The 23,787-nt window shown below is 35.2% G+C and overlaps 3 protein-coding genes across 4 annotated transcripts; 1 reads left to right on the forward strand and 2 right to left on the reverse strand.

Moving 5' to 3' along the window:
- The first annotated feature begins 2,965 nt into the window (after nucleotides 1–2,965).
- On the forward strand, nucleotides 2,966–9,527 carry LOC111010758 (auxin response factor 6). Of its 2 annotated transcripts, XM_088121540.1 has the most exons (14): nucleotides 2,966–3,986; nucleotides 4,309–4,421; nucleotides 4,818–4,916; nucleotides 5,000–5,056; nucleotides 5,154–5,309; nucleotides 5,390–5,474; nucleotides 5,617–5,707; nucleotides 6,077–6,241; nucleotides 6,343–6,465; nucleotides 6,731–6,806; nucleotides 6,940–7,084; nucleotides 7,296–8,485; nucleotides 8,613–8,803; nucleotides 9,093–9,527. In XM_088121540.1, exons 1-14 carry the CDS (start codon nucleotides 3,944–3,946, stop codon nucleotides 9,289–9,291), a joined length of 2,733 nt encoding a protein of 910 aa, XP_087977666.1. In that variant the 5' UTR covers nucleotides 2,966–3,943; the 3' UTR covers nucleotides 9,292–9,527. The 2 variants fall into 2 exon arrangements, with proteins under 2 accessions (XP_087977666.1, XP_087977667.1); XM_088121541.1 differs by lacking the exons at nucleotides 2,966–3,986; nucleotides 4,309–4,421 and having other exon boundaries at nucleotides 4,818–4,929.
- A 4,331-nt stretch (nucleotides 9,528–13,858) lies between these two features.
- LOC111010955 (uncharacterized) lies at nucleotides 13,859–15,491 on the reverse strand. Its single transcript, XM_022284550.2, has 3 exons — nucleotides 14,659–15,491; nucleotides 14,493–14,558; nucleotides 13,859–14,407 (listed from the first exon to the last, which is right to left on the reverse strand). Exons 1-3 carry the CDS (start codon nucleotides 14,872–14,874, stop codon nucleotides 13,898–13,900), a joined length of 792 nt encoding a protein of 263 aa, XP_022140242.1. The 5' UTR covers nucleotides 14,875–15,491; the 3' UTR covers nucleotides 13,859–13,897.
- Nucleotides 15,492–15,645: 154 nt separating this feature from the next.
- Nucleotides 15,646–22,170, reverse strand: LOC111010954 (putative hydrolase C777.06c). Its single transcript, XM_022284549.2, has 10 exons — nucleotides 21,846–22,170; nucleotides 21,040–21,175; nucleotides 20,086–20,213; nucleotides 19,177–19,324; nucleotides 18,986–19,091; nucleotides 17,717–17,775; nucleotides 17,452–17,487; nucleotides 17,264–17,373; nucleotides 16,959–17,020; nucleotides 15,646–16,053 (listed from the first exon to the last, which is right to left on the reverse strand). Exons 1-9 carry the CDS (start codon nucleotides 22,037–22,039, stop codon nucleotides 16,963–16,965), a joined length of 975 nt encoding a protein of 324 aa, XP_022140241.1. The 5' UTR covers nucleotides 22,040–22,170; the 3' UTR covers nucleotides 15,646–16,053; nucleotides 16,959–16,962.
- Nucleotides 22,171–23,787: the final 1,617 nt, after the last annotated feature.

Below are 23,787 nucleotides of genomic sequence, written 5' to 3' on the forward strand. Positions count from 1 at the left end.
GATAATATTTTAAGAATCGACAAGTTATTAATTTTTTTTAATGTCAACTAATTTGAAGGATCAAATAGAAATATACATGATCCAAAATCTATAAACGTAGTTGAAACTTCTTCAAAGTTCAAAGAATAATAGGCGAAATGTTTACTTATACCAAACTCAAATTTATAATTTAACTACTTTGACATTAAAACCACAAAAACAAAATTAAATTATATAGCAATAGGGGTAGAAAAATAGTGAAATTTATACTTGTTCATGGAATTATATATAATTTTTATGAGATAATAACATGACATAATTATACAAAATGTTTTTAATTTTTTTGAATTAAAGCATAACTAATTCAATTGTAGTGGATGTTGATTCCGTTGCAACCCAATTTCCACACCTAATCCAATGAGATTAAATGATTAATTTATTTTTCCTTTATTTTAATTATTTACACCGCACATTGAATTTAGATAGATGTGGGGACAATTAAAAATAAAATATAACACACTATCAAATTTGCATAAGAAAACCATTTTGACTCTTTTAACAAAGAGAAGGCACCATCAAATCAAAATCAATTATAACTAAACCATCCATCGGGAGTTTAATAAATTCTCGTCCTTAATTTTACCAATTTAACGCTTACATGATGCACTAACCAAATTATTTAAAGATCGTATGACAAGTTGATTTTAAGAAGGTAATGACATAAAAATTGAATGATAAGATTAACTTATTAAACACAAAAACGAGAGTTCGAGGATGTATTGAAAAAAGGTATAGAGACTTGTAAATACGAAACTAAATTTAAAATTTAATGCAAAAATAAGAAAAGAGAGGGGTAAAAAGGGAAAAGTGGTGGGGTCGAAGGCAAGAAGCAAGTTGCAAGCACCGCTGTCACTGTAGTTACTTGTTAGTATGTAGTGTATATAGTACACGATCTAATTATATCATCCACATTAATTACTCTTCTCTCTTTTTTATTTTTTAATTATGAGGGCTATTTTTGTAATTTGTTACTCCGTCCAGTCCATTTTCTCGTCCCTGGCCGCCGCAGTATGACCCCTTCTCACTTCGAAATCAAAATAAATAAACAAAAAAGGACTGTTCTTCTTTATTTATTTATTATTATTATTATTATTATTGTTTTTTACATATTCAATTCTGCAAATTTATTATTTTATTCTTATAAATAAACTCACTTTTAAAATAAGGTTTCCATCTTATTATTATTATTTATTTTACTTCTTTTAGCTATAAAAATGTGTTGTGTCATCCTTACTACTACTTTTTTTAGTAACTTGCTACTAAATTTCTATATGGCGTTCGGTTAAATTTTAAGTTACATGTTAATAACTGTTGAAAATAAGTGACATTATATTTATATTAAATATAATACAAAATTTGGGATCAAACTTATGGAACTCTATATTTCGAGACCAAACATTTTTGTGTGAGAGTTTGGGTGAGTTTTATATTGAACCTATGTTTGTATCGATCTGGACAAAAACTCGTGTATTTTGATTGTGCTGCACATCTACTATGATCTCTAAATCCACTCCCTCGCATAGACTTCAAACCTTACTAAAAAAAATATATTTTTTAATGATATTAGATTATCAAAATTTAATACATTATAAATAATATTTGGATATTATACTATATTACAAATTTTGCAGGCACGATCAAGATATAACTTCAATTTAGTCTTTATGATTTTAAAATTTTCAGTTTAATTTATATGATGGGAGAATAACTTCAACTTGATTCCTAGGGTTCAAAATTTTCAATTATTTGTTATTTGTTTAGTTAAAAACCTCTCTTTGTTGTTACTATACTAACACATTTTTACTTGCAATAAGCTTGTATTTTCTATTTGGCTAATTTTATTAGTTACGTTGACTAGCTAGATCAAGGTCTAAAGTTGAGAGAAAATAAAACTTTTAAAATTACAAAAACCAAATTAAAACTATGCCGAAACTTTAGGGATCAAATTTATAATTTAACCTACATTAAACCCAACAATTTGGACTTGGGCTGAGTTGCCCTATTCTTAACCGTGTAAAACTCACCATTACTGCCATCCATGATACAAAAATAAAATTTAGAGAGGGGTAATCTGTTGGTCAATGAGTTTTCGCATATAAATCACTTTGATCAATATATTTCAAAATCGTCTATATATATATATATTTTATCCCTAAATTTTCAGAATAAATCTAAATGGTCCTTCAACTGATAGTATCATTATGTACCTTACAGAAAAGATAATGATTACACTGACGTGGCATATATGAGTTGAAATATATAATTCGTTAAGTAGATATTCACTTTACATTAGTCTTATTACGTAACGCGATCTAATCCACATGGTTACAGGTGTAGCACGATTGAATAGCTTAACAATACGATCATAAATTCTAATGCATTCATCTTGGAAGATGCATACAAAATAGCTACTCGATGCGGCTACCGTAAACGTACGAAACACAATGCTAGATCCTACAGTGGAACAGTAACTTCATCAAGTGGTAGGAGAGAGGCTAATGATTGCATTATGTAGGAGCATCTTATCTTCCATGTAGGTGCGATAGAATTTATGATTGTGTTGCTTAAGTTATCAAATCTTGCTACGCAATGGCTAATAACACTTAAGTTATGATCGTATTTCTCATTTATTAGATCCTCCGACGAGTTTAATGAGAATGGATAATATATTTCGATTTAGATATGTCACTTAAGATTCTTCCTCGTCATGCGTAGCCAAGCATTTTCATTTCGAAAACTCATACTAAAAAAAAGTGTGATTTTGTAATATGGAGACTAAAATAACCTATAGACGAAAATTGAGAGTAAAAAAAAAAATGATGTTAAAATTACAATTTGGAGAGGAGGGCGCTGCAGAGAAAATGGTTCTCTCCCTCTCTCGCCTCCCCTTTTGTTGTCATCGTCCTCGCCATTAAAATCTGACACAATTTTCTCTCTCATCCGAATAAAAACCCTCTCTCTCTCTCTTCTTTCTTCCACTCGCTCGCTCTACAGTGCTTCTCTACTTTTTCATTCTTCCCCCTGCTGTGAAAAAGACAGCGAAAAATAATGGCGGTTGTGCGTTTGATTGATTGGAGCAAAGCGTCCTCCTGACCCATAAAGAAAAAAATTAAAACAAGAAAGAAAGAAAACATTTGGAGCAGAGCAAAAAACAGGGGATTCACAGACACAGGAAACAGAGGTAAAGCAACAGTAGTACTACTTCCTCTTTGCATACCCATAACCATTAGCTTAGCTTTCTTCTTCCTCCCCAACTCTCTCACCTTCCATTTCCGTTATTCCAAACAAACCTCAGACACCCCATTGGATTTGGAGCTCACCCCTCTTCACTTTTGATCCCTCTGCTTAATGGGTCCTAGTTAATACCAGAAATGAACACGGAGGCTGCTTCCCTCTTTGTGTGCTTCTTCTTTGAGATCTGCCCTTCTTTCCCCCTCTATTGAATATCGCAAGTTCTGAAGATCTGGTGCCTCCCAGGCGTTTGTGGATCTTTAACTTTGTAGTTTGAGAACCTGTCGTGGGCCGGGGTTGGAAGCTTAATCTGGGTGGTTTCGGTTCTGTGGCTTGAAATTATAAATTACGGATTGGTAAAGTCTTGTGGGGTGTTGGGGGAGAAGTGGAAGTTCGGATGAGGCCTAAAATCGCCGCGTTCTGTTGCGAAACCGGTTTCGGTTGAGGATTCTAGAGTGCCCACAAAGTTTATGATACTGTGTAATTTGCGGCAGTTGCAGCTTGGAATTGCAATGGCGCTTTAGTTTGGGGAGAGCAATATTGTACTTGTGGAGTGGGAACTAAGTGGGGGATTCTTCTGAGTTTACGGATGTGTTCTTGGAGACCGCATTAGTGATTTATCTGTTCGATTGAAGGATATTGTTTGGTTTCGAATTCAGAAGTTTCTGTGGAAATGAGGCTCTCTGCGGCTGGTTTTAGTCCTCAGGCTCCGGAAGGTACGCAAACTTTGATTCTGCTTTGGTCACTTTCCAATTCGATCCATACTCTTAACATTTTTCTTCTTCCTTTTTGGACCAATTGCGCACACTTGCGTTTTCTACTAGTTTTTTTTTTCTTTTCTTCCGGCGGCCTTGGATTTTGCAGCGTCATGCTAGATTTATGTCCTTTTCTTGCCTTTGTAGTTTTGTTTTTATATTTTCAATCTCTGTGTCAACCATGAAGTCTCTCTCTCTCTCTCTCCAATTGAGTGGTCCAGCCGCGGGATTTCCTTATTGGAAACATTGGCCTTTTTCATGAAAATTGACATAAATTTTGCAGGGGAGAGGAGGGTCCTGAATTCTGAGCTTTGGCATGCGTGCGCGGGTCCTCTTGTTTCTCTACCGGCTGTTGGCAGTCGCGTTGTTTATTTTCCGCAAGGTCATAGTGAGCAGGTAAACTCCATGAATTTCCATGTATTAATCTAAATGGCTGTTCAAAACATTTCTCATTCTATTTGACCTCTAAAATTTGATTTTCTGTTGAGATTTAACAACCATGATGGCTACTGATTCGTGGCTGACACTCTGTGTCTAGTTGAGATTTTGACAGCGGACAATCTTCTTTCTGCTGTTTTGTTATCTTCTGGAAATTGATATGATCTTTCGTCTGTTATTTTATGAACTAAACTGAGAAAGTCTTGGCATATGGGACTATATGTTGTTTGGTAGGATTCATTTGATTGTTGAAATTGTTGCATTCTTCATTTGTGAAGTCTACTGGGAGTACACTGATCCAATCTTTAAGCTCTTCTAGTTTTAAAGTTTATACGACACTTATTTTCTGGGTAGGTCGCTGCATCTACCAATAGAGAGGTGGATGCCCAGATCCCAAACTACCCAAGTTTACCGCCGCAGCTAATCTGTCAACTTCACAACCTGACCATGCATGTACGACTTGATGGTTCGTTTCTTCTTGGTTTGATTATTATAGGCTGGGCTTCTTACTAATTTCTGTGTGTTTGAAACTTCAGGCAGATGCTGAGACAGATGAAGTATATGCCCAGATGACTTTGCAGCCCTTGAGTGCTGTAGGATTATTTATCTTTTCTGGCATTTTGATTAGTTGGCCTTCACAATTTTGTTTTCCATTTTTGACGTTTTTTTGATGACTTATTTATTATGCAGCAAGAATTGAAGGAAGCCTACCTTCCAGCCGAGTTAGGCACTCCAAGTAGGCAGCCTACGAATTATTTTTGCAAAACTTTGACAGCCAGTGATACCAGCACCCATGGAGGTTTTTCTGTTCCTCGCCGTGCTGCTGAAAAAGTATTCCCTCCTTTGGTAAGTACTCTTGAAAGGTCTGCGTTATCGTTTGGAAATCATGGTTCATGATTTTTTCTGACAATATACATTCGATGCAGGATTTCTCCATGCAGCCCCCAGCACAAGAGCTAATTGCGAAGGACCTACATGATAATGAGTGGAAATTTAGACATATATTTCGCGGTGGGTGTTCGTTTTTGGATAGCTTCTCCCTCTCCCCAACCCTCTCATTGGTGATATATTACAATCTTGAGAGTTGCTCCTTCCATGTAGTAGTTCCATATTATTATTCCCTATCCCCAATGTTCTTAATTTCTCTTTGCAGGCCAGCCTAAAAGGCACCTTCTAACTACTGGATGGAGCATTTTTGTGAGTGCTAAACGACTTGTTGCTGGTGATGCTGTACTTTTTATCTGGTATGCTAAAAGTTGTCTCATGGTTGAATTCTTTCTTTTCTTGATTTTCATGGCATGGCATATTTGCTTGGAACTTCTACTTGCGTTGCATTTTGATGAGAGCATTGGTCATGTTCTCTTCATTTCTTCTTGGTTTAATATTTGTGATCCAACAGCATTCTTGTCAGTTGTTACCTGAACAATTGACTTAGCATCAAAATGGAACAATAAAATCAGTGGTCAGCCAAGCGTTTAGTGTCAATCAATCTAGTTTCCTTCACGATATCTGCTAAATAATCATTATTCATAAGTATTTATTTCACCTTGACTTTGGGCTATCCAGCTTGTCAGTGTTTGACAGCCTCAATATTATCCGCCTTGTTTCTTCAGGAATGAAAAAAATCAGTTACTCCTTGGAATCAGGCGTGCAAGTCGACCACAAACTGTGATGCCTTCATCAGTTTTGTCAAGTGATAGCATGCATTTAGGGCTTCTTGCTGCTGCAGCTCATGCAGCTGCTACCAATAGTCGGTTTACCATATTTTTTAACCCAAGGTGTGATTTTTTACGGATGCTCGAATTGGTATTCTTGAACTATTACATGTTTTGTTTTGTTAGTATACTGATTCTTATACTAAAATCGGACTTCTGATCAGGGCTAGCCCTTCAGAGTTTGTCATACCACTGTCCAAATATGTGAAGGCAGTCTACCATACTCGCGTTTCTGTTGGTATGCGCTTTAGGATGCTGTTTGAAACGGAAGAATCAAGTGTTCGTCGGTAGGTTTGGAATGTTAGTTCTATAGTTCTCTATGCAAACATCTTTTGATTAGTAAGTTTGATGGGTGAAATAGTCTTCTCTACTTATGTGCCTTCTAGCTCTTTTTGTGGCGGCACTTAGTTTTGCATCTCAGTTATTGCTTTTGGCAATGAAGACACCCGCTACCTAATCACTTTGAGCTTATTTAATTGAGTACCAAGGTTTCCACAACTGAAATTAGATGCCTTATCCGTATTTTCCTTGTGTTTTCTTTCGCGTATGCAGCTACATGGGCACAATCACTGGCATTAGTGACTTAGATCCTGTAAGATGGCAAAATTCACATTGGCGATCGGTCAAGGTTAGTGAGAATAATTCATACTTCATGAATCGTAAAGCTTAAGTTTCTATCTGATGAGGTCTTATCTACTTTCCTTCCTTTTCTTCTGTGGATCATGAATAGCTGTATCACTTTAATAAGCTGATTGATGCAGGTTGGTTGGGATGAGTCAACAGCAGGCGAGCGGCAGCCAAGAGTGTCCTTATGGGAAATTGAACCATTAACGACATTTCCAATGTATCCATCACCGTTTCCGCTTAGGCTGAAGCGTCCATGGCCTACTGCATTGCCTTCTTTCGGTATGTATACCTCTCACCAGTTACCACCATTTCTTCTACATCCAAGGACTGTGTTATCATGAATGCATATTGTTGCTTCTAACATCATATTCTAGTTATGAATTATGAGTTCTGGCTTTATTTTCTGTTCTTCCCATTGTATTTTGGCATCGACAGTGTAATCCTGACTTTGGGCAGCCACGTCCAACTTCTCTACATGTTTCTCTCTTAGGCATCAAGGACAGCGACTTCAGCATGAATTCTCCTTTCATGTGGATACGGGGAGATAATAGCGATCGTGGCATCCCATGTCTAAACTTCCAGGGAACTGGGGTCTCTCCATGGATGCAGCCAAGGCTTGATACTTCCATGATTGGTATGCAACCTGACATGTATCAAGCCATGGCTACTGCTGCTCTTCAGGAGATGAGGGCGATCGATTATTCCAAAATCGCACCTACATCCCTTCTACAATTCCAGCACCCGCAAGGTCTTCCTTGCCAGTCTTCTACCTTAATGCAGCCTCAGATGTTGAATCAGTCCCAACCCCAACAGGCGTTTCTACAATCCATTCAAGAAAACCAGCAGCATTCTCAGTCTCAGGCTCAGGTGCAAACTCAGTCCCATCATCTGCAGCAACAATTGCAGCCCCAGCAGTCATTTAATAATCAACAACAGCAGCATCAACAGCAACAGCAACAGCAACCACGGCAGCCGCAGTCACAGCCGCAGCCGCTGGTTGATCATCAACCGATTCCTTGTACGATTCCTGCTATATCTCAGTTTGCTTCATGTTCCCAATCCCAGTCACCATCCCTGCAAACCGTCCCTTCCCTTTGCCAGCAACCAAGTTTTTCTGATTCCAATGGTAACCCTGTAACTAGTCCTACTGTTTCCCCATTGCATAGCCTTGCAGGGTCGTTTGTCCAAGACGAATCGTCTCAGCTGCTTAACATCCAAAGAACAAGTTCAATAATTCCTTCAGCAGGCTGGCCATCAAAGAGAGCTGCTATTGATCCTCTCTCTACTGGAGCTTCTCAGTATTTTCTACCTCAAGTGGACAATTTGGGAACATCACAGAGTAGTATTTCTCAGAATACAGTTGCATTGCCACCCTTCCCTGGAAGGGAGTGTTCTATTGATCGAGATGAGGGCTCGGATCCACAGAACCATGTTTTATTTGGTGTGAATATAGACTCTTCATCCCTTCTAATGCAGAATGGGATGTCAAACCTTAGGGGAGTTGGCAATGATAGTGTTTCGACAACTCTACCTTTTTCTTCCAATTACATGAGCACTGCTGTTACCGATTTTTCTGTAAATCCAACGATGACATCCTCGAATTGCATCAATGAATCAGGTTTTCTGCAGTCTCATGAAAATGTAGGCCAAGTAAACCCATCGAACGGAACCTTTGTCAAGGTGATTTTCTGGTCACCTTTTGCTTCTCTCTCAGAATGTTTGGTTTACATCTCATTCTTACATTGTACTATAATGTAGCCTTGTTATTATCCTTAATGCCTTCTTTGCTCATACATTTTATTCACAGGTTCACAAATCAGGGTCCTACAGTAGGTCGCTAGATATATCAAAATTCAACAGCTATCCTGAGCTACGCAGCGAGCTTGCTCGCATGTTTAGCCTAGAAGGCGAGTTGGAGGATCCTTTGAGATCAGGCTGGCAGCTTGTATTCGTTGACCGGGAGAATGACGTTCTTCTCCTTGGGGATGGCCCGTGGCCGTAAGTTTTGTTCCTTCGGTTTATTCATTGTTCTTGTTGAGTTTATACGCAGGCCATATCTACATCATGTCAAATTAAGAATATAGTTGTTTTATTCAGATTTCTGCCTTCAAACTTTTTTAGCCAACTTTCCTAGAAAATGGCTAATGATATAGTTGAAAACTTTTCTTTAAAAATGAACTGAAGGAGTGGACATGCTGTAGATTTTCCTAAGTTTGTCAGCTAAGGCTTATGCTTTATATTTCAATTATTTAGTGGCTCAACCATGCAAATCTTTTATGCATACCAGGGAGTTTGTGAACAGTGTGTGGTGTATCAAAATACTTTCACCAGAAGAAGTTCAGGAAATGGGCAAACGAGGTTTAGAACTTCTGAACTCCGTGCCAATCCAGAGGCTCTCAAACAGCACCTGTGACGACTATGGTAGCCGACAGGACTCGAGAAATTTGATCTCGGGGATAACCTCTGTCGGGCCTCTAGACTACTGAGTGACTCATCCGGGCTACGATCGACATCATTGTTCTCTCTCGTGTAATTTTAGCCTTTTTCTTTAAATTCTTCATATGAGGATATGGAAAAAGCTACAGAAATCTAGTTTAAACGCTTATGAGCTAGTACTGTAATTAGACATTTTCATTTCATGTTCTGTACTGTCTAATACCGGCGATGCACTAGCATTAGGACATCGATATTTCATTTGAAGAAGAAGACTTGGGTTTAATCATCTCTTGTTTCTCTTGCAGTTTATAGAAATGAAGTAAATTTAGCAGGATTGACTGATTCCTAACAAACATCCTATACCATGAAGCTGCCGGCTCCTTTTTTCTTCATACGAATGTGAAATCGATTGATCTCTAGACGAAACACAAGCTAACCGAATGTTTTTAGTCAAACCATCAGTAGTAGTCCGAGTTAACCTCAAGAAAATGTATATGCATTGCATGCATGAGTGAGAGATGAAACAGATGGATTGTTTCCATGCCAACTTTATTCATTGATGTAATTTGTTTCCCTCTTGAAGAAGGCAATGAGAGGGAATCAAACAAAAGTGATGGTACTTTACAGAGTGGTAAAAAGCTTAAATGAAATGAGATGTCTGCATCAAAATGAAAATGAAAGGTTGAAAGCAAAATTTACCCACTCTTGACTCAGATTCCAATGGCCCCCCCTCTTGAATTGTGATAAATGCAGATTTTTTTTTTTTTTCCTTTCTTGATAAGCTCTGAAATGGGCCCCAGGCCCACACTGCCTTCTGAATCTCTTGGTCTGATGCTTTTGTAAATTCCTTGATTCCCAGACAGCCTCTGGACTTTGTCTCATCACTCCCTCAGCAATGGCTTTAAATTTGAAAGCTACCACTGCAGATGATAAACCTGTTGGAGAGAGATATAGCATCCATATAGTAGAGATTTTTTGGTAATATTTGATGTTGGATGTTACTCAATTAATAGTATTTTGAAATTATTCCAATGAATATTATAAACTCGAATAATGAAGTGACATGCATAGTGCTTAGGTAAGTAATTTGAATCAAACTAAGGTTCTCTTCTTTTTGTTCGTCTTGTTTTTTGAATTCTTAACGTTGTTACGATGTCAATGTTATTATATATTTTTGGCACAAAAGTAACAAAAACTCGATATGGGTGACGAAATACTGCCATCGGTCTACAGACACGTGTTGTCGTTTTCCTCTTATCCTGACCAACAAGGCAAGGCTGTTGGGTTGAGATTTGTGCAATCTTGTTTCTTGTTGCTTGAAAAGAATGGCCTTTTGAGTTATAAAAGAGAAGCACATGAGGTTTGGTTGAGCTCTCAATTTCTGAGGTGTGGGACTTGGGAATGCCCAATTCTGTATAAAAAGGTTGTGTAATTTGGATGCATATTCAGCAAAGTTTAAACTTTTTCTCCTTTTTTTTATTTATTATTTATTTTTTTGTTCTTCATTTAAAGAAAAAAAAAAGAAATTGTAAAAATGATGAATGGAATGGTGACAATGTAGGGCACTATCTCTAATGATAGCACCCCAAAAGAAAAGGGGTTGTGGGGTTGGCTTCATTATTATTCTCTCCAAACCCATCAGTCTTTTTTTTTTTTCTTTTTTAACACTTTTGGGTTTGTTGAAAATTTTGAAACTTCAATTTTTCTCATCATGTTTCTTTTGTGTATGCTAATTATTGCTCAATATATTATAATAATAAGTCATTATCTTCTTTTCTTTCTTCAAACGAGGGTTGAATTGAATTGAAAAGATGAGTAGGAATTTTGAGCTCGTATTGTGAACTTTGCTACTATTTAAAGATAGTACTGTCCACTATTTTTTTTGGTTGGAAGTTCATATCCCTACCCCCAATTTGTTGTTCTAAAAAAAAATATATTATATGGCATTAAAATTCCATTCTTGCTCATTAATTTTAAAGTATTTATGGTTGAGTTCAACTTGAGTAAGTTTTTCAAGTATTATGAGGAACAATAAAAAATAGAGATAATTAAAAAGTAGGAAATTTAATTTAAACAAAATTTTACAAAACATTAGTTAGAAAACCAGCTAATTAGTAGATGTAATTCACTATGGAAATGGTGGCTTAAAAGAACACAGCTGTGGCCATATTTAATAATATATAAGAGACCAAATTTGCACCAACTTTATTGAATATATTGTGAAGATTGAAGAATGACTTTGAATTTGTAGGATCCTAATAAATAAATAAATAAATAAAAGTGTGTTTGGTGCATGAACCAAGTGACAATTAAACAGAATAAATAATGCAAATAACTTATAATTAAGAATCTAAAATAATTGAAAAGCAAGTTCCAATGGGAGAAACCCTAAGCCAAAGCCCCAGCTGACCTGAATCTTATGATCTGACTTTGTTTTGTGAAGTTTAAGGCATTGGCCTTTCTTTCCCATCCCAAGAACTTGGGGATGCAAATGATTAATAATTTTAAAAAGTGAAAATAAATGTTTGGGTTAGTCAAATCAATATTAACTAGTTAAATTGTAAAAGCAAATCCTTTTTTAATATTTGAGTAAAACTTATACTTGTGGAGCTAAGTCTATTTTTGCAATGTGTTAGATGGGGTGATGCACATGAAAGCTTCGTATATGTGGTGAACTTGCAGATAAAATCTTGCACTAATGTGTCGTTCGACCACGTACATTCCAAAATTTAAGTTAGTCCGAACTAGTGTCGAGACGAACTTAATTAGATTGCAGACGAATTGCATACCTTTGTACATAATGAACTTCGCTTCTTATAGTTGAGTTTTGAGACACGTTGTCCTGCTACTTGACATTCTATACGTGTAAGGCAATAAGTTTTTCACTGATGGGTAATTTAATTAGTGGATCCTCTATTAACCATACCTGCATTTTTCGGGTCGGAGCCAAACTGAGACTCTAGCATTGGAGGACCAAGATGAGCTGACCAGACCCTCGTATGGGTGTGGCCAATTAGCTGAAGTCCAGCCATATGTTCTTTGGGCGAGAGGGTTGCATGGCACGCGACAATCTCACTCCCTAATATTACGTAAATTTGGTTATCTCAAGCTACGGGCTTACTGAATTTATATTTACATCTCACATTTGTAATATACCGATTTGAACCTAACTCAACTCATTAAAACACCAATAACCTTCAAGTCAAAATTCCAGATGACTTGGTGTACCAAAAAAACAATTCCTGCCAATCTAAACTTAGCTCAACAGTAATTGGTACCTATCTCTGACCAAAACGTTCATGGATTCGAATCCCCACACGGAAAAAAGGAAAAAAAAAATCTCCTCATATTGAATAGCCTTTGTAATGTGAAATTTATAAGAATACTTTTTTTTAAGTACAATTTATAAGAATAATTATGTTCGTAAATCAAACAATATTAATAGATTTTAGGGTGCATTTAGTTTACAAATAAATGGGCCAAAATATCACCGTTCACAAGAAGCCCTAGTAATAGGCCAATAACCCAAGCATTTTTTTTTTTTTTTGAAACAATAGCCCAAGCATATTGAATATATCACAAAATTTTGAAGAAAAAAAAAAGAAACAAATATATAGGTAAATAGTAAAAGTACTTTAATTGCCCCTGAATTTGCAACTTAAATCTCCAATTATATTTTTGACTATGTTACATTACAATATAATTAAGTATCATAATTTTTAATCTTAATTTTTTCAACAAATAATTTTCATAGACATAGTCATAGCTAGTTTAATAAACCTACATTATGATATTAAAATGGTATTGTAACATGATAAGTTTCCAACCAAAGTCAAAATAAGAAGGTAAAATTAGTGGAAGTATATTTAGATATCTATTTTTCTAAGAGTTTTTTTTTTCTCTCCATTTTATTGGTTTGTTGATTTATTCACGTGGATGACCTGTTTTTTAGATTATAAAAAAGAAAAAAAAAATCTATCTTTTATGAGTTTGTAAATGGAAATTTCACCATGATATAATAACATAAACATTTAAAAGTTATTTAGTTATCAATTCTTAAAAATAGTTTATAAGATCCTATTTCACTCTCTGACGATCCTAATCTATATAATGTAGAAAAATTATACTGAGCTGACAGATAGTTTTGCCATATTTGTCATTTTAATATTTTTCCCATCCTGTTTCGATTATGGAATAGATTAAATAAATAAATAAATGGATTTTTGTTCAAGAATGAAATCTTATTGGAACTATCCATATCCGGTTCATCCTTCAGAACCATATCACATGAAGAAATAGGATGAATTGAAACGGTATTTTGTAAATACATAATTATCTTGAATGTATTAACTATATCTTTATTTTCTGATAGTCGGGAAGGGGCAAAAGAATATAGTACAAGAAATAAAATTTTGCAAATACGACAATTTTGTAGGGTGGACATTTATCAATGATCTGATAGAATGATGTATCACACGTCTATCGGTGATAGACAGCTATCAATGTTTACCAGTGATAAATGTTTATCATTGATCGACACCAAAAGATATGTGAAAGAAGAAGTTTTTTTCAAGTTCGAAAAGAAAGATTCGTGCGAAAAAAGAGAGACCACGGCCAAAAGGAGAAGCGGTGATTGTAGTATCTTTGTCATTGATTTCACATCACACAAGACTTTATTCTTTTGTCTTGATCATTATCCAACATATGCTGAGGTACCAAATACTGAAAATAAGGAATAGTATTTGTATGATCACTTACAGTTACATCCACCACTTGAAACATGTCATATTTAACACAAAGCTGAGGGAAACGATCCAAATAAGGCAACATTGACTTCATATGATCCGAGTTCAAGATCCAAGAGTAACAGTTAAACAAAGAATTCCACACGTATAGCGAAACAACGCTCGGCCTACTTTCGCATTTCAAGCAAATTCCAGACTTTACGCCTTCCATCTTTCGAAACCGAGACTTAAAAATCGCCAAACAAGCATAGGATAGATCATCTATATCACCAGACTTTGCAGCTGCTGAGATCATTGATATGGTACTATTACTCGAAAACTTTGCGACCGAGGAACCGTCCATCGAATCGCCCGCATACGCGTCGAAGAAACTAAGATCGGTTAAGCTTGCCATGTCTGACATATTTGTTAAGTTTTGAAGCTGCAGATGAGCAAGCTGATCAAGTCATTGAGATGAAGAAAACAGATGTAAATTACAAATGGGGTGACTGAAAATTTTCTCTTACCAGTTCTTCAGTTAATGATTCTGTGTTTTGAATTGATCTCTTTGCCCAAGTTCCACACCATATGATCTGAAGTGGTCAAAGCCAATTAGTGATGATGATATTATACTGATGATCAAAATTTAAGCTGCTGCAAGAAGATAAATCTAGATGTGTTGTGTGAATTTACCATATTCCCATGGATGCTCTTCAGTACAGAACTCTGGATGCAGCCAAGATTTTTGGTGAAGAAAGAGAATTCTTTCAGAGCTTCAATAAAGTCATCTACAACCATTACCATAGGCTTGAATACAAGAAAGCTAATACTCAATTCTCTGTCATTAAAAGGCACAGAGCACTCCATCTCCTCTGTCTTAAAGTTTTCAGCTTTTGAAGAGAATCCCATAGAACAAAAGTTGAAGGAAAGCACTTTAGAAAAAAGGGTTTAAGAAAGATGAGTTTTTTAGGTGACTTGGGGACTTGCTTGGTCTTCTTTAATTCTGTCTTCGTCAGCTTCTGGAAGAAGTGCCAAATAAAAAACTAATAAAGCCTTGGAATTTTTACCTGTTTTCTGGAAAATGGGTGTCTGACATTTGATTTTAAAACCAAAACACAGTGGCTTAAAATTCCAGTCAAGTCAATTGTTCTTTTCATACTGGCTTGAATTATGATTGAATGTTCAATTGAATATTCAACCTGCACAATTTGCACGTATCCTTCACGTTGTTTGTTTTTTTATGAACTTTCAACATTTAGAAACTGAAATCATCAATTAAAATTACAAAAGCGTAGTTATGCATCTTTCAGTTACCACTATTTTAAGAATCTGCCTATGAAGATTTCAATAAAATTATAAAATTTCAGTTTGAAAGTGCCTTCACAGAGTCATACTTGCCTCTTCCAAAAGATATTAGAACTTAAAAAAAAAAAAAAAAATGGTTAACAAGAGTTAATCAAGGTATGAGAGCCAAGCAAGTATAGATCAATAGTAATTGACGTCTACTCCTCTCTTCAAGGTTGGAGGTTCAAACCCGCATACTCCTAATTTGTTGGGCTTGAAAAAGAAAAAATGACACTAGAGAACTTTCAAATTTGAATTCGATAATGGGTATTGTTTTCTGTTATATCTCTTGCATTCAAAACTTTGTACCATTTCACACAGAACAAACGAGGCAAATTTCTTAAACAAGAACAATCAAGGCAGGGAAGAAACTGCCTTTAGCTAGATATATTGCTGCTAAATTTTGTACAGGGTTTCAAGTTTTATTGAACGTTTACAATTCTAACTCCACAACGAACTGTTCACTTTCCACGCCTAGCTTCTAAAAAAATCATTTTAATCACCTGATGCTGATGATGGCCAAAATAATACGATCAGTAAGGTACTGAAAAAAAAAAAACCTTCTTAATAGCCTGTCAATTCTTCTTCAGTCACTCTCAAGTGTCAAATACCACCGTAGCCATACCCATCGAGAACGTCCATCGTCTAGTTTCAAAAAAGAATATTATTGTATTCTCCCAAAACACATGGGATGATGTACTCTTATATCAATCTGGTATTCGTTCACTCATGGTTCATATAGACCTGCACACAGAATGTTCAAGTTTTTGTATCATTGAAAACTTAACCATACATGCAAGTTAAAAGGACTAGCCTCATGAACTATTTTTATTTCTATTTTTGGATTAGAAACTCAAACTATCATTGGAGACTCAATAGGGAGGCTTCAAAGTGCCCAGGCACCAATTTTGAAAAATTATGGAGTGTTTGTTGTGTATAAATACTCATCAATTCACATGCAACACAGCATGATTTATACTTCAAACCATGATTTCAGAATATTATATGCAATAAATAAGTAACTTGTCAATTCTCCAGCACCCGTTCTTTACTTCCAGATTCTTAGCAGTAGTACCGTCAAGTTCTTTACTTCCAGATTCTTAGCAGTAGTACCATCAAGTGCCATCTCCGATGGATGTTGGTTTTAGGAGATGGCCTGAATGACCTTCTTGATAATATCATTCAATTGCTTAAGAGCGCATTTTAGGTAGGAAAGGTTAAAAGATAAAAGTTAAAATCATTCGGTTTAATATATAGATGCAACTAGTTTAGGAGTCGTGTTTTTGAGGGGTTAGTGTTTTCTTAAGAAGCGAGTGATGGTGTAAACGAAATCTTAGAGATTCTTTTTTCTTCCAACCTTCCAGATGGTGTTCTCTGGTTTGAAATTTAAGTCACTATTGTCCAACAATGACTTCGGGAGAGCATATTTGTAATTTCTTGAGCTTTAGTATTTAGGAAGAAATCTCATCTTAGCAAGTTGATTTTTTTAATTTTAATTTTCATTGTCATCTTTCATTCCTTCTTTTTTTCTTTTCTTGGAGGGGTGGGGTTGGTTTAAAAGACATGGAGTATAATCAGAATTTATAAAAAGAAAAGAAAAGAATGAGTCGTTGTAAGAAGACCCAGGAGTTTCAAGGGGAATACATCACCTGTTTAAAGGCCTACAGGGATTCTTAAACCATCGTGAGCAAGCTGCACTGGAATTCCTTCCCTGAATAAAATAAAAACCAAACGATTGGCGTCTAAAATTTGAAAATTCTTGGCCCAGTAATCTTAAAGAATACTTCCACTGTTTGATTCTTCGACTTCAAACACATTTGACCACTAGGCCAACCATGATTGTGAACCCCAACAATTTATTTCTGTTTTTAACTTCCCTAGAACAAAATCTCTCTCACTAAAACCTAGACGCTTGGGAATAGCTATAAATGTCAAAAATCAAGAGTTATGTCACCTTTTGGACCAGTTAAGCAGGAATTCGTTGTCCTTCTGGTGATCAAATTCATGAGTCATTCCAATTAACATGGCTCGTTTTGGATTTAGCTTCTTTACAGCTTCCAAGGTCTGCAAAAGCTCTCGTTAGTATACCATGCGTGCAAGGAATTCCAACAAATTTAATATGCACAATAATTAATGACAAACCTGTGGGAAGCAAAAGTGAGTGTTATGGGATCCATTCTGCAGTCAATGAAACCCACAAAGTTAAGTACAACATTTCTTTCCCAAAAGACAGAATTTCTTATACGTTCTTTAAAAAAAAAATTTATATATATATATATATATACACATTATTGTGTTGCCAGTTACTTCCAGAAGAATAAACAAATAATAGTTATTAGTGTCTGCATAAAACTTCAGTTGCAGTAGAATTGGTAGTTTTGGATGACTTATTCAGATGTATACTGACCTTATATAGTGTGTCCAGGATAAGAAGATCCAGCCGTCCAGCTCCATTTATTGAAATAACTGCGAACCCAGTATAAATAATGAGATATAAGAATTTAAGATTAGTGATAGGTTCCCATACAAGCTTTCGGTTTTCAAAAGGTGGAAATAAAAAAAAACTAAAATAAATTACACAAAAAGAGGCTCGAGGCCAGAAGAAATAAAAAGAAAAGAAAAGAAAATAAGTGGGAGTCTCGCCGGGGTCAGGTGGTGGTAGGGGGAATACTCCAAAATGTAGGCCAGAAGAGAAGAACCCAAACCTCCCCCAAAATCCCTCAATACTTTAGAACCTTCCGTTTCTTGTAATCCAGACTTCCCCCAAGATAGTAAAAATCCCACAAAGCCGAAGAACTTGCCTTTTCCTTGTAAGTTCTGACCACCCAAAAACTGAAAATGAGATCCTTTCTGCTTCTCAGAAAGATAGTTTATATACCGATAACAATTTCTACAATTCCCCTAGTGAGATCAATGAGATCCTACTTCGCTAGTTATACACTAAAGTTTTTTGAAACTTTCTCAAGGAAGTTTTTTAAGACATGAAGTCTTTGTACTAACGTTTCGAAAGTTTATTAGAATTTTTACACATATTGTGTCATGTGTTACTGTTGTCCATGAAAGTATCATGTCTCTATCTCATGCTAAAAAATAAAATAAAAAATTCTTCAAACTTACCCTCAGTCTTAATCTAGTTTGATGCAAAATCGGAGAAAGCTAGTGCAAGTTAAAAGATTCTGAACTAGAGTACGATGGTAAAGATCCATAGAGGTGCAACATACAGCTAGATAGTAAAAAAATTCTGATAAACTCTGGTCGAAAGGTTTGACTTGTACATGAACTAAAATATTAAAGAACTGTTTAAAGGGTCTAATAGAAAAACAGGTAAAGTATAAGCGTAGCTCTTGAAATCTCCAACATAATAGGAAGCCATCTCATATTAATGTTCTTGAATTCTTAATGTAATCCTAATTACCAATATCATTCTTGTGTCTCTAAATACATCCATATTCAGCACTTCGATATCATCAAACTCATGAAATAGAATTTTGAATCCACGACCACTTGGTTAAATCCAAGAACCATTATATTCAAGATCAATCCTCGGGGTTCCTCAAGCCAAGATTAGATGCCTCAGATTAAAAGACTCTTCTAGAAGCTTTTGATGAGAAACATTCACGAAAGGAGCAAAGAACGAATGTATACAGAAAACAAAGTTGACAAGACCCATACTCACCATGTTCTGTGCTTGCAGGAATCCGTGAGACGTCAGAAAAATATGCTACTCTATATTTTTCACCAAAAAGAAACCCCAAACATACATAATCTTCTCCATGCATAACCTACATTTAGAAAATTTCCAGTTAGTTGTAAAAAGAAATATAATGAAAAAGAGAATTATGTCCCAAGTAAGTATGAAAAACTGACAGGCAAAGGAGTAAATTGTAAGCCTGATGCGACAAAGGGCTTCTCATGATGATCTTCGATTATCTTCCAGTCAAGCTGTGCCACACGCCTCACTTCTTGGCCTTCTCTAAGTTTCTTTTGGACTAGGTAAGGAAACTTCACTGAAATACTGTAAAAAAAATTACAAATTAGATAGCAACTGAGGTGCATGCAACAATGCAAATTGACAAAAGTTTTGACTCGGCTATTCCAGTCCAGTATTCTGTCCCTTAATCATGTATTGGAAAGACAAGAACCAGTAGTCATTCTTTTCTCACATATGACTAAGATGTTCAAACGAGCACAACAACAGTATTCACTTCTCTCTCTATTTCATATACCTGTACACTCAGAATCCTAGAAGTCAAATATTTATAGACCTTCATCATCTATACATGTTTATATATATCTAAAGTTTTTATTTATCCATAAGTAAGCATCCTCTATGTTCAGTTGAGCAATATTGAGCCATTTCTGCCTAAAAGATTAAAGAGAAAGCATGACAATGAAGTCAAGTTGTTACCGCCTAAGAGAATTAAATAAATTACATGGAATGTCAAAAATTATTGAAGAGAAGAAGCAGCAAGCAAGAATGCCAAGGTTCCATTCCAAGGTAACACATGTTTATGCTCTAAAAATAAAGGTATATAGATAGATAGATGGAAGAGAGAGGTTGTACCAGTTAATAGAACAACAAATTACATGAAACGGCAATTTCAAAGAATCTCAAAGAAATGAAGCATCAAGCAAGACTATACCAAGGCATCAGAGGGTCACACATGTTTATGCACCAAAATAAAGGCACAGAAAATCCTTGGCTGTAGTAATCAGGGTATGTAGTATCTTATTAGATAAAACTAAAACAATGTAAGAAAGGATGGTTATAATAACCTTTCCATCGAATGATGAGTTAGGTAAATTGGTGTGGGATCAATATCATTTACAGGGCTAAAAGGTTGCACTGCACGTATATCATCCAGCCCAAGAATCGCATCGGCATGTTCATGAGTCAATATAATCTGGAGAAATACAATATTATTTCAGGTATTCCTTCTCCAGACAAAGCAATCTTTCTGTATTTTAAAAACCATAATTTTGATTCATAGCACACAATCAGTTAAATAAAGATTAAAAAGCAGGCACTAAGATAAACTACTTGCTTTTTTCAGTGGGGAGCCACTTATGTCCATGAAATGAATTTCCATACAACACAAGTTATTGATTGTTGTAGAGAAAGTTTATAGCTTGGAATTGATCACCTACAAAGCACAAGCACTACTCAAAGGCTAGATTCTCGCTGCTGAGCACTAACATACTTCGTTCAAAAACTTTCCCACAATTTTACAAATTTATTAAGTTTTTAGAACAATAACAACTTAAAAAATTTGTAAAACTGTGGAAACTTTTTGGAAGGAAGCTTATAACCATGTGTCTGGACCAGCTTAAAAATATCTCAACTAATCTCAAGAAAACCACCGATGCACATTTGACAATGAGAAACTTGATATATTGTTCAAAGATACAAATCTCGAAGGAGTGAGAAGAAAAAATAAAAAATAAAAAGATAAACCATAAAGACAAAAGCTAACAAGGACAATTTATACAAATCATTCTTGGCAATGTTGAGAAACTTGATATAAATAGTATGTAGTCAGTATAAATCCATGATTTTAAAAGACAACTAAAATTCTATTCAATTCTTACATTCGGCGATGAGAATTTGAGTCATACATTTTAGTGACTACGTGTTCTCTGCTATCAATATCAATTCTCAAAGGAAATCTATCCCACGATAACATAATGGATTTTAGACATAATAAGAACAGGTGCACAGAGACAACTTACTGAATCCACTCTCGGAATCCTATGGTGAGTAAACCATCGAAGTACTTGCTCCCTAAATGTCTTCCCAACATCAATTAAAATATAATGGTGGCTGCCATCCGCTTGGCAATAGTCAATAAGAAGAGACGTATTGCACCTGCAAATCAATAAACCATAAATAAAAAAAGAATTAAGTCCGCATGCCTAGGACAATACACAGAGAAACAAAGAGTGCTACATGTGAGCAAATTTGACGTAAAAACATACAATTGTAAAGGTACCACTCATCCGTTCATTTACTGATGTTGGGAAGAAAGGAAATTGAGACAGAAAGAAAAAGTGGAAGCCGGAAAGAAATGAATTCCGAAATCATTATATTCAAAAACATTAATTCAACCTATCTTAATCACTGTTCCAGATTCACGTGTTGGCCTTTGGAATTTCTCCATCTTCCACTCCTGACTCGAGGCTCGAGCACAATATCCCCATGAAAAAAATTAAACTAAATTTCCCCAACTGGGAAATACAGACGTACAAATCCATTTTCCATACAGCACATTAGGTTCTCCATAAATCCAAAAACATTAGCCCCAGATCTAAAATAATGATAATTATCAAACAGTCCACAAATAATTAACACGCCAAGATCAAACTACATTCCTCGAATCCCACGTTCAGAAGCATCCAAGGAAAGAAGAGAAACAAAACTCCAGCCGAAAAGGAGCAATGCGCGATCTAGACACAGAAGCCCACTACTCCTATACTAAGACGAGAAACACAAGGCTTCAATTGAACTAAAGAAAGTGAAAGCCAAGCAAGCAAATGACCTGTAATTAGGGTTTTTCTCGGGTGGAACGGAGAGGGCCTGGGAACAGATGCGGCAAGGGGGATCAGAGGGCTGGATGAGGCACATTGCATTGGGGACGGCGCTGGAACACCCAGTGCCTAAGAAGATGAGAGCCGATTGATTTTCAGTAACAGTGACAGAAGCTCCATTCTGAGAGGCGTTGAGATCCGCCATTTTTCTTTCCCGGTGAATCTCAGTTGGGAGAAAACGGGTGTCAGAAAAATGGAGAATTTTAATAGCGTGGTGGCTCCTGAGACAACGGAGAATCAATTTATAGGGGCCGTCGTCCTGGCGCTGGCACGCAAAAAAGCTCAACGGTTTTGGCAGTTGGCGGTTCGCAATTGGCTTTAACGGTATCGCATTCACACAGCTTTAGGAAAATTAATCCATAAATTTTGGAGATCGCGTTAGAATTAAAAAGTTCAATATTACTTTCATTTGGGATTGAGTAAGCTAATGGATTAAAGGTTATATAACATATTATTTAGTCCATCCATCTCAAAATCTAACAGGGATGAAATTTATTATACTAACCATCAATATCCCGTCAAACCCAGCATAGCTCAAATGGTTTATGATTTTATTTGTTATTATTTTTTTCACATTATAATATTATTATAAAGTTTAACTTATTTGTTAATTACTCATGAATTTATACTATTATTAAATAAGTTGACTTGATATTTATATTTGTCTTATAAGTTTTGTTCATATTTTTCTGGTTGAAATAGATTTGGTTTACTATTTATTTGCTTATTTTTCTTAGTATAATCAAAATGTTATCTTAGTTTTTAAAATTCTCTTAAGATGTTAAAATCAATTAGAAAAAGATTAAAACTACTATAATTGAATCTCCAACTATCTCATCTTCGTCCAATTTTTTTGGATTGATTCTCAACTTTTTGAAGAAAGTTAAGAATCACTAAGATTTAGTGACAATAATCATTGTCTTATCACCTAGCTACGTTTGAACTTACATTAATATTAATATTACGTTCTATGATAACTAATATTAATATTTTACTTGTTTGAATGATTATATTATATTTAAAAAGAAATTATTAAAAAAGGATACAAATGTGTTGAACAATATAAATGGAGTTAGGAGACAGATGATCGGGCAAGAGTGTTACTTCCAAAAAAGCTTTTGTATTAATACTACTCACATTTATTATCTGTCACCTTGATTTGAAAATGATGTAGAAACCAATTAAATGTAAATTAATTGATTAAGACACTTATGTCAAATCAAAAGATTTGTAAGTTCAAATCTTTCGCTCCCTGGAACAAAAATAATAGAGTTCCTACCAACCAACATTGAAGAAATATTTAAAGCAAAATTAAATTATAGTTAGTGCTATAAATGGTTTCGTGTTATCCCTCTCGCTGAATCTGAAAATGAAGCTTAATTGGGCTTAAGCCCATCATCAAGCTTAAGTTTCCCTTCTTGAGAGCCCATTTCAAAGTCCATTATTACATTTTTGCATTTGAAAAATCAATTTTAGAGTCTGAAGTTTCAATATCAATTCGATTTGCCAATTCAAACCAACTAGCCAAGACAGGGTCAAACTTAACTTAACTAGTTAAGTTACTAAATATCTCATACTAAAAGGTCGTGAGTTTAAATCTCCATCTCCATATGTTGTTATATTTAAAAAAAAAAAGAAAAAAAATTAATTAAGATATATATCTCCGATCAAGAAGTTATGAATTTGAATATCTATCTGATATTTTGTTGTACTAAAAAAATATATAAACTTGATTTAATGTCAAATTAATTTTACTTGATTTATTTTGGTGTATTCCAAAATTTGCAAACAGAATTCCTAGATCACTCAAAAATATTCATTAATTTGTTAGATGTCATATTTATTCATACGATATTATAAAAAATATGTGGGTCCGATTCTAATTCTCAGACG

Source organism: Momordica charantia (genome assembly GCF_013281855.1).
Source record: "Momordica charantia cultivar OHB3-1 chromosome 3 unlocalized genomic scaffold, Mcharantia_2.0 BLBB01000003.1, whole genome shotgun sequence".
NCBI lineage: Eukaryota > Viridiplantae > Streptophyta > Magnoliopsida > Cucurbitales > Cucurbitaceae > Momordica > Momordica charantia.

What these genes read in the sequence shown, in the direction of transcription:
- LOC111010758 (XM_088121540.1), top strand. Translation starts at nt 3,944, where the DNA reads ATGAGGCTCTCTGCGGCTGGTTTTAGTCCTCAGGCTCCGGAAG. An exon ending in GATGCTGTACTTTTTATCTG is followed by an intron (nt 5,708 to 6,076) that starts GTATGCTAAAAG and finishes TTGTTTCTTCAG; the next exon opens with GAATGAAAAAAATCAGTTAC. An exon ending in CTTGGGGATGGCCCGTGGCC is followed by an intron (nt 8,804 to 9,092) that starts GTAAGTTTTGTT and finishes TATGCATACCAG; the next exon opens with GGAGTTTGTGAACAGTGTGT.
- LOC111010955 (XM_022284550.2), bottom strand. Translation starts at nt 14,874, where the DNA reads ATGGGATTCTCTTCAAAAGCTGAAAACTTTAAGACAGAGGAGATGGAG. An exon ending in AGAGCATCCATGGGAATATG is followed by an intron (nt 14,559 to 14,658) that starts GTAAATTCACAC and finishes TGACCACTTCAG; the next exon opens with ATCATATGGTGTGGAACTTG. An exon ending in AATCATTAACTGAAGAACTG is followed by an intron (nt 14,408 to 14,492) that starts GTAAGAGAAAAT and finishes GCTCATCTGCAG; the next exon opens with CTTCAAAACTTAACAAATAT.
- LOC111010954 (XM_022284549.2), bottom strand. Translation starts at nt 22,039, where the DNA reads ATGGCGGATCTCAACGCCTCTCAGAATGGAGCTTCTGTCACTGTTACT. An exon ending in ACTCATCATTCGATGGAAAG is followed by an intron (nt 19,325 to 20,085) that starts GTTATTATAACC and finishes TTTTTTTTACAG; the next exon opens with TATTTCAGTGAAGTTTCCTT. An exon ending in CTCACTTTTGCTTCCCACAG is followed by an intron (nt 17,374 to 17,451) that starts GTTTGTCATTAA and finishes GAGCTTTTGCAG; the next exon opens with ACCTTGGAAGCTGTAAAGAA.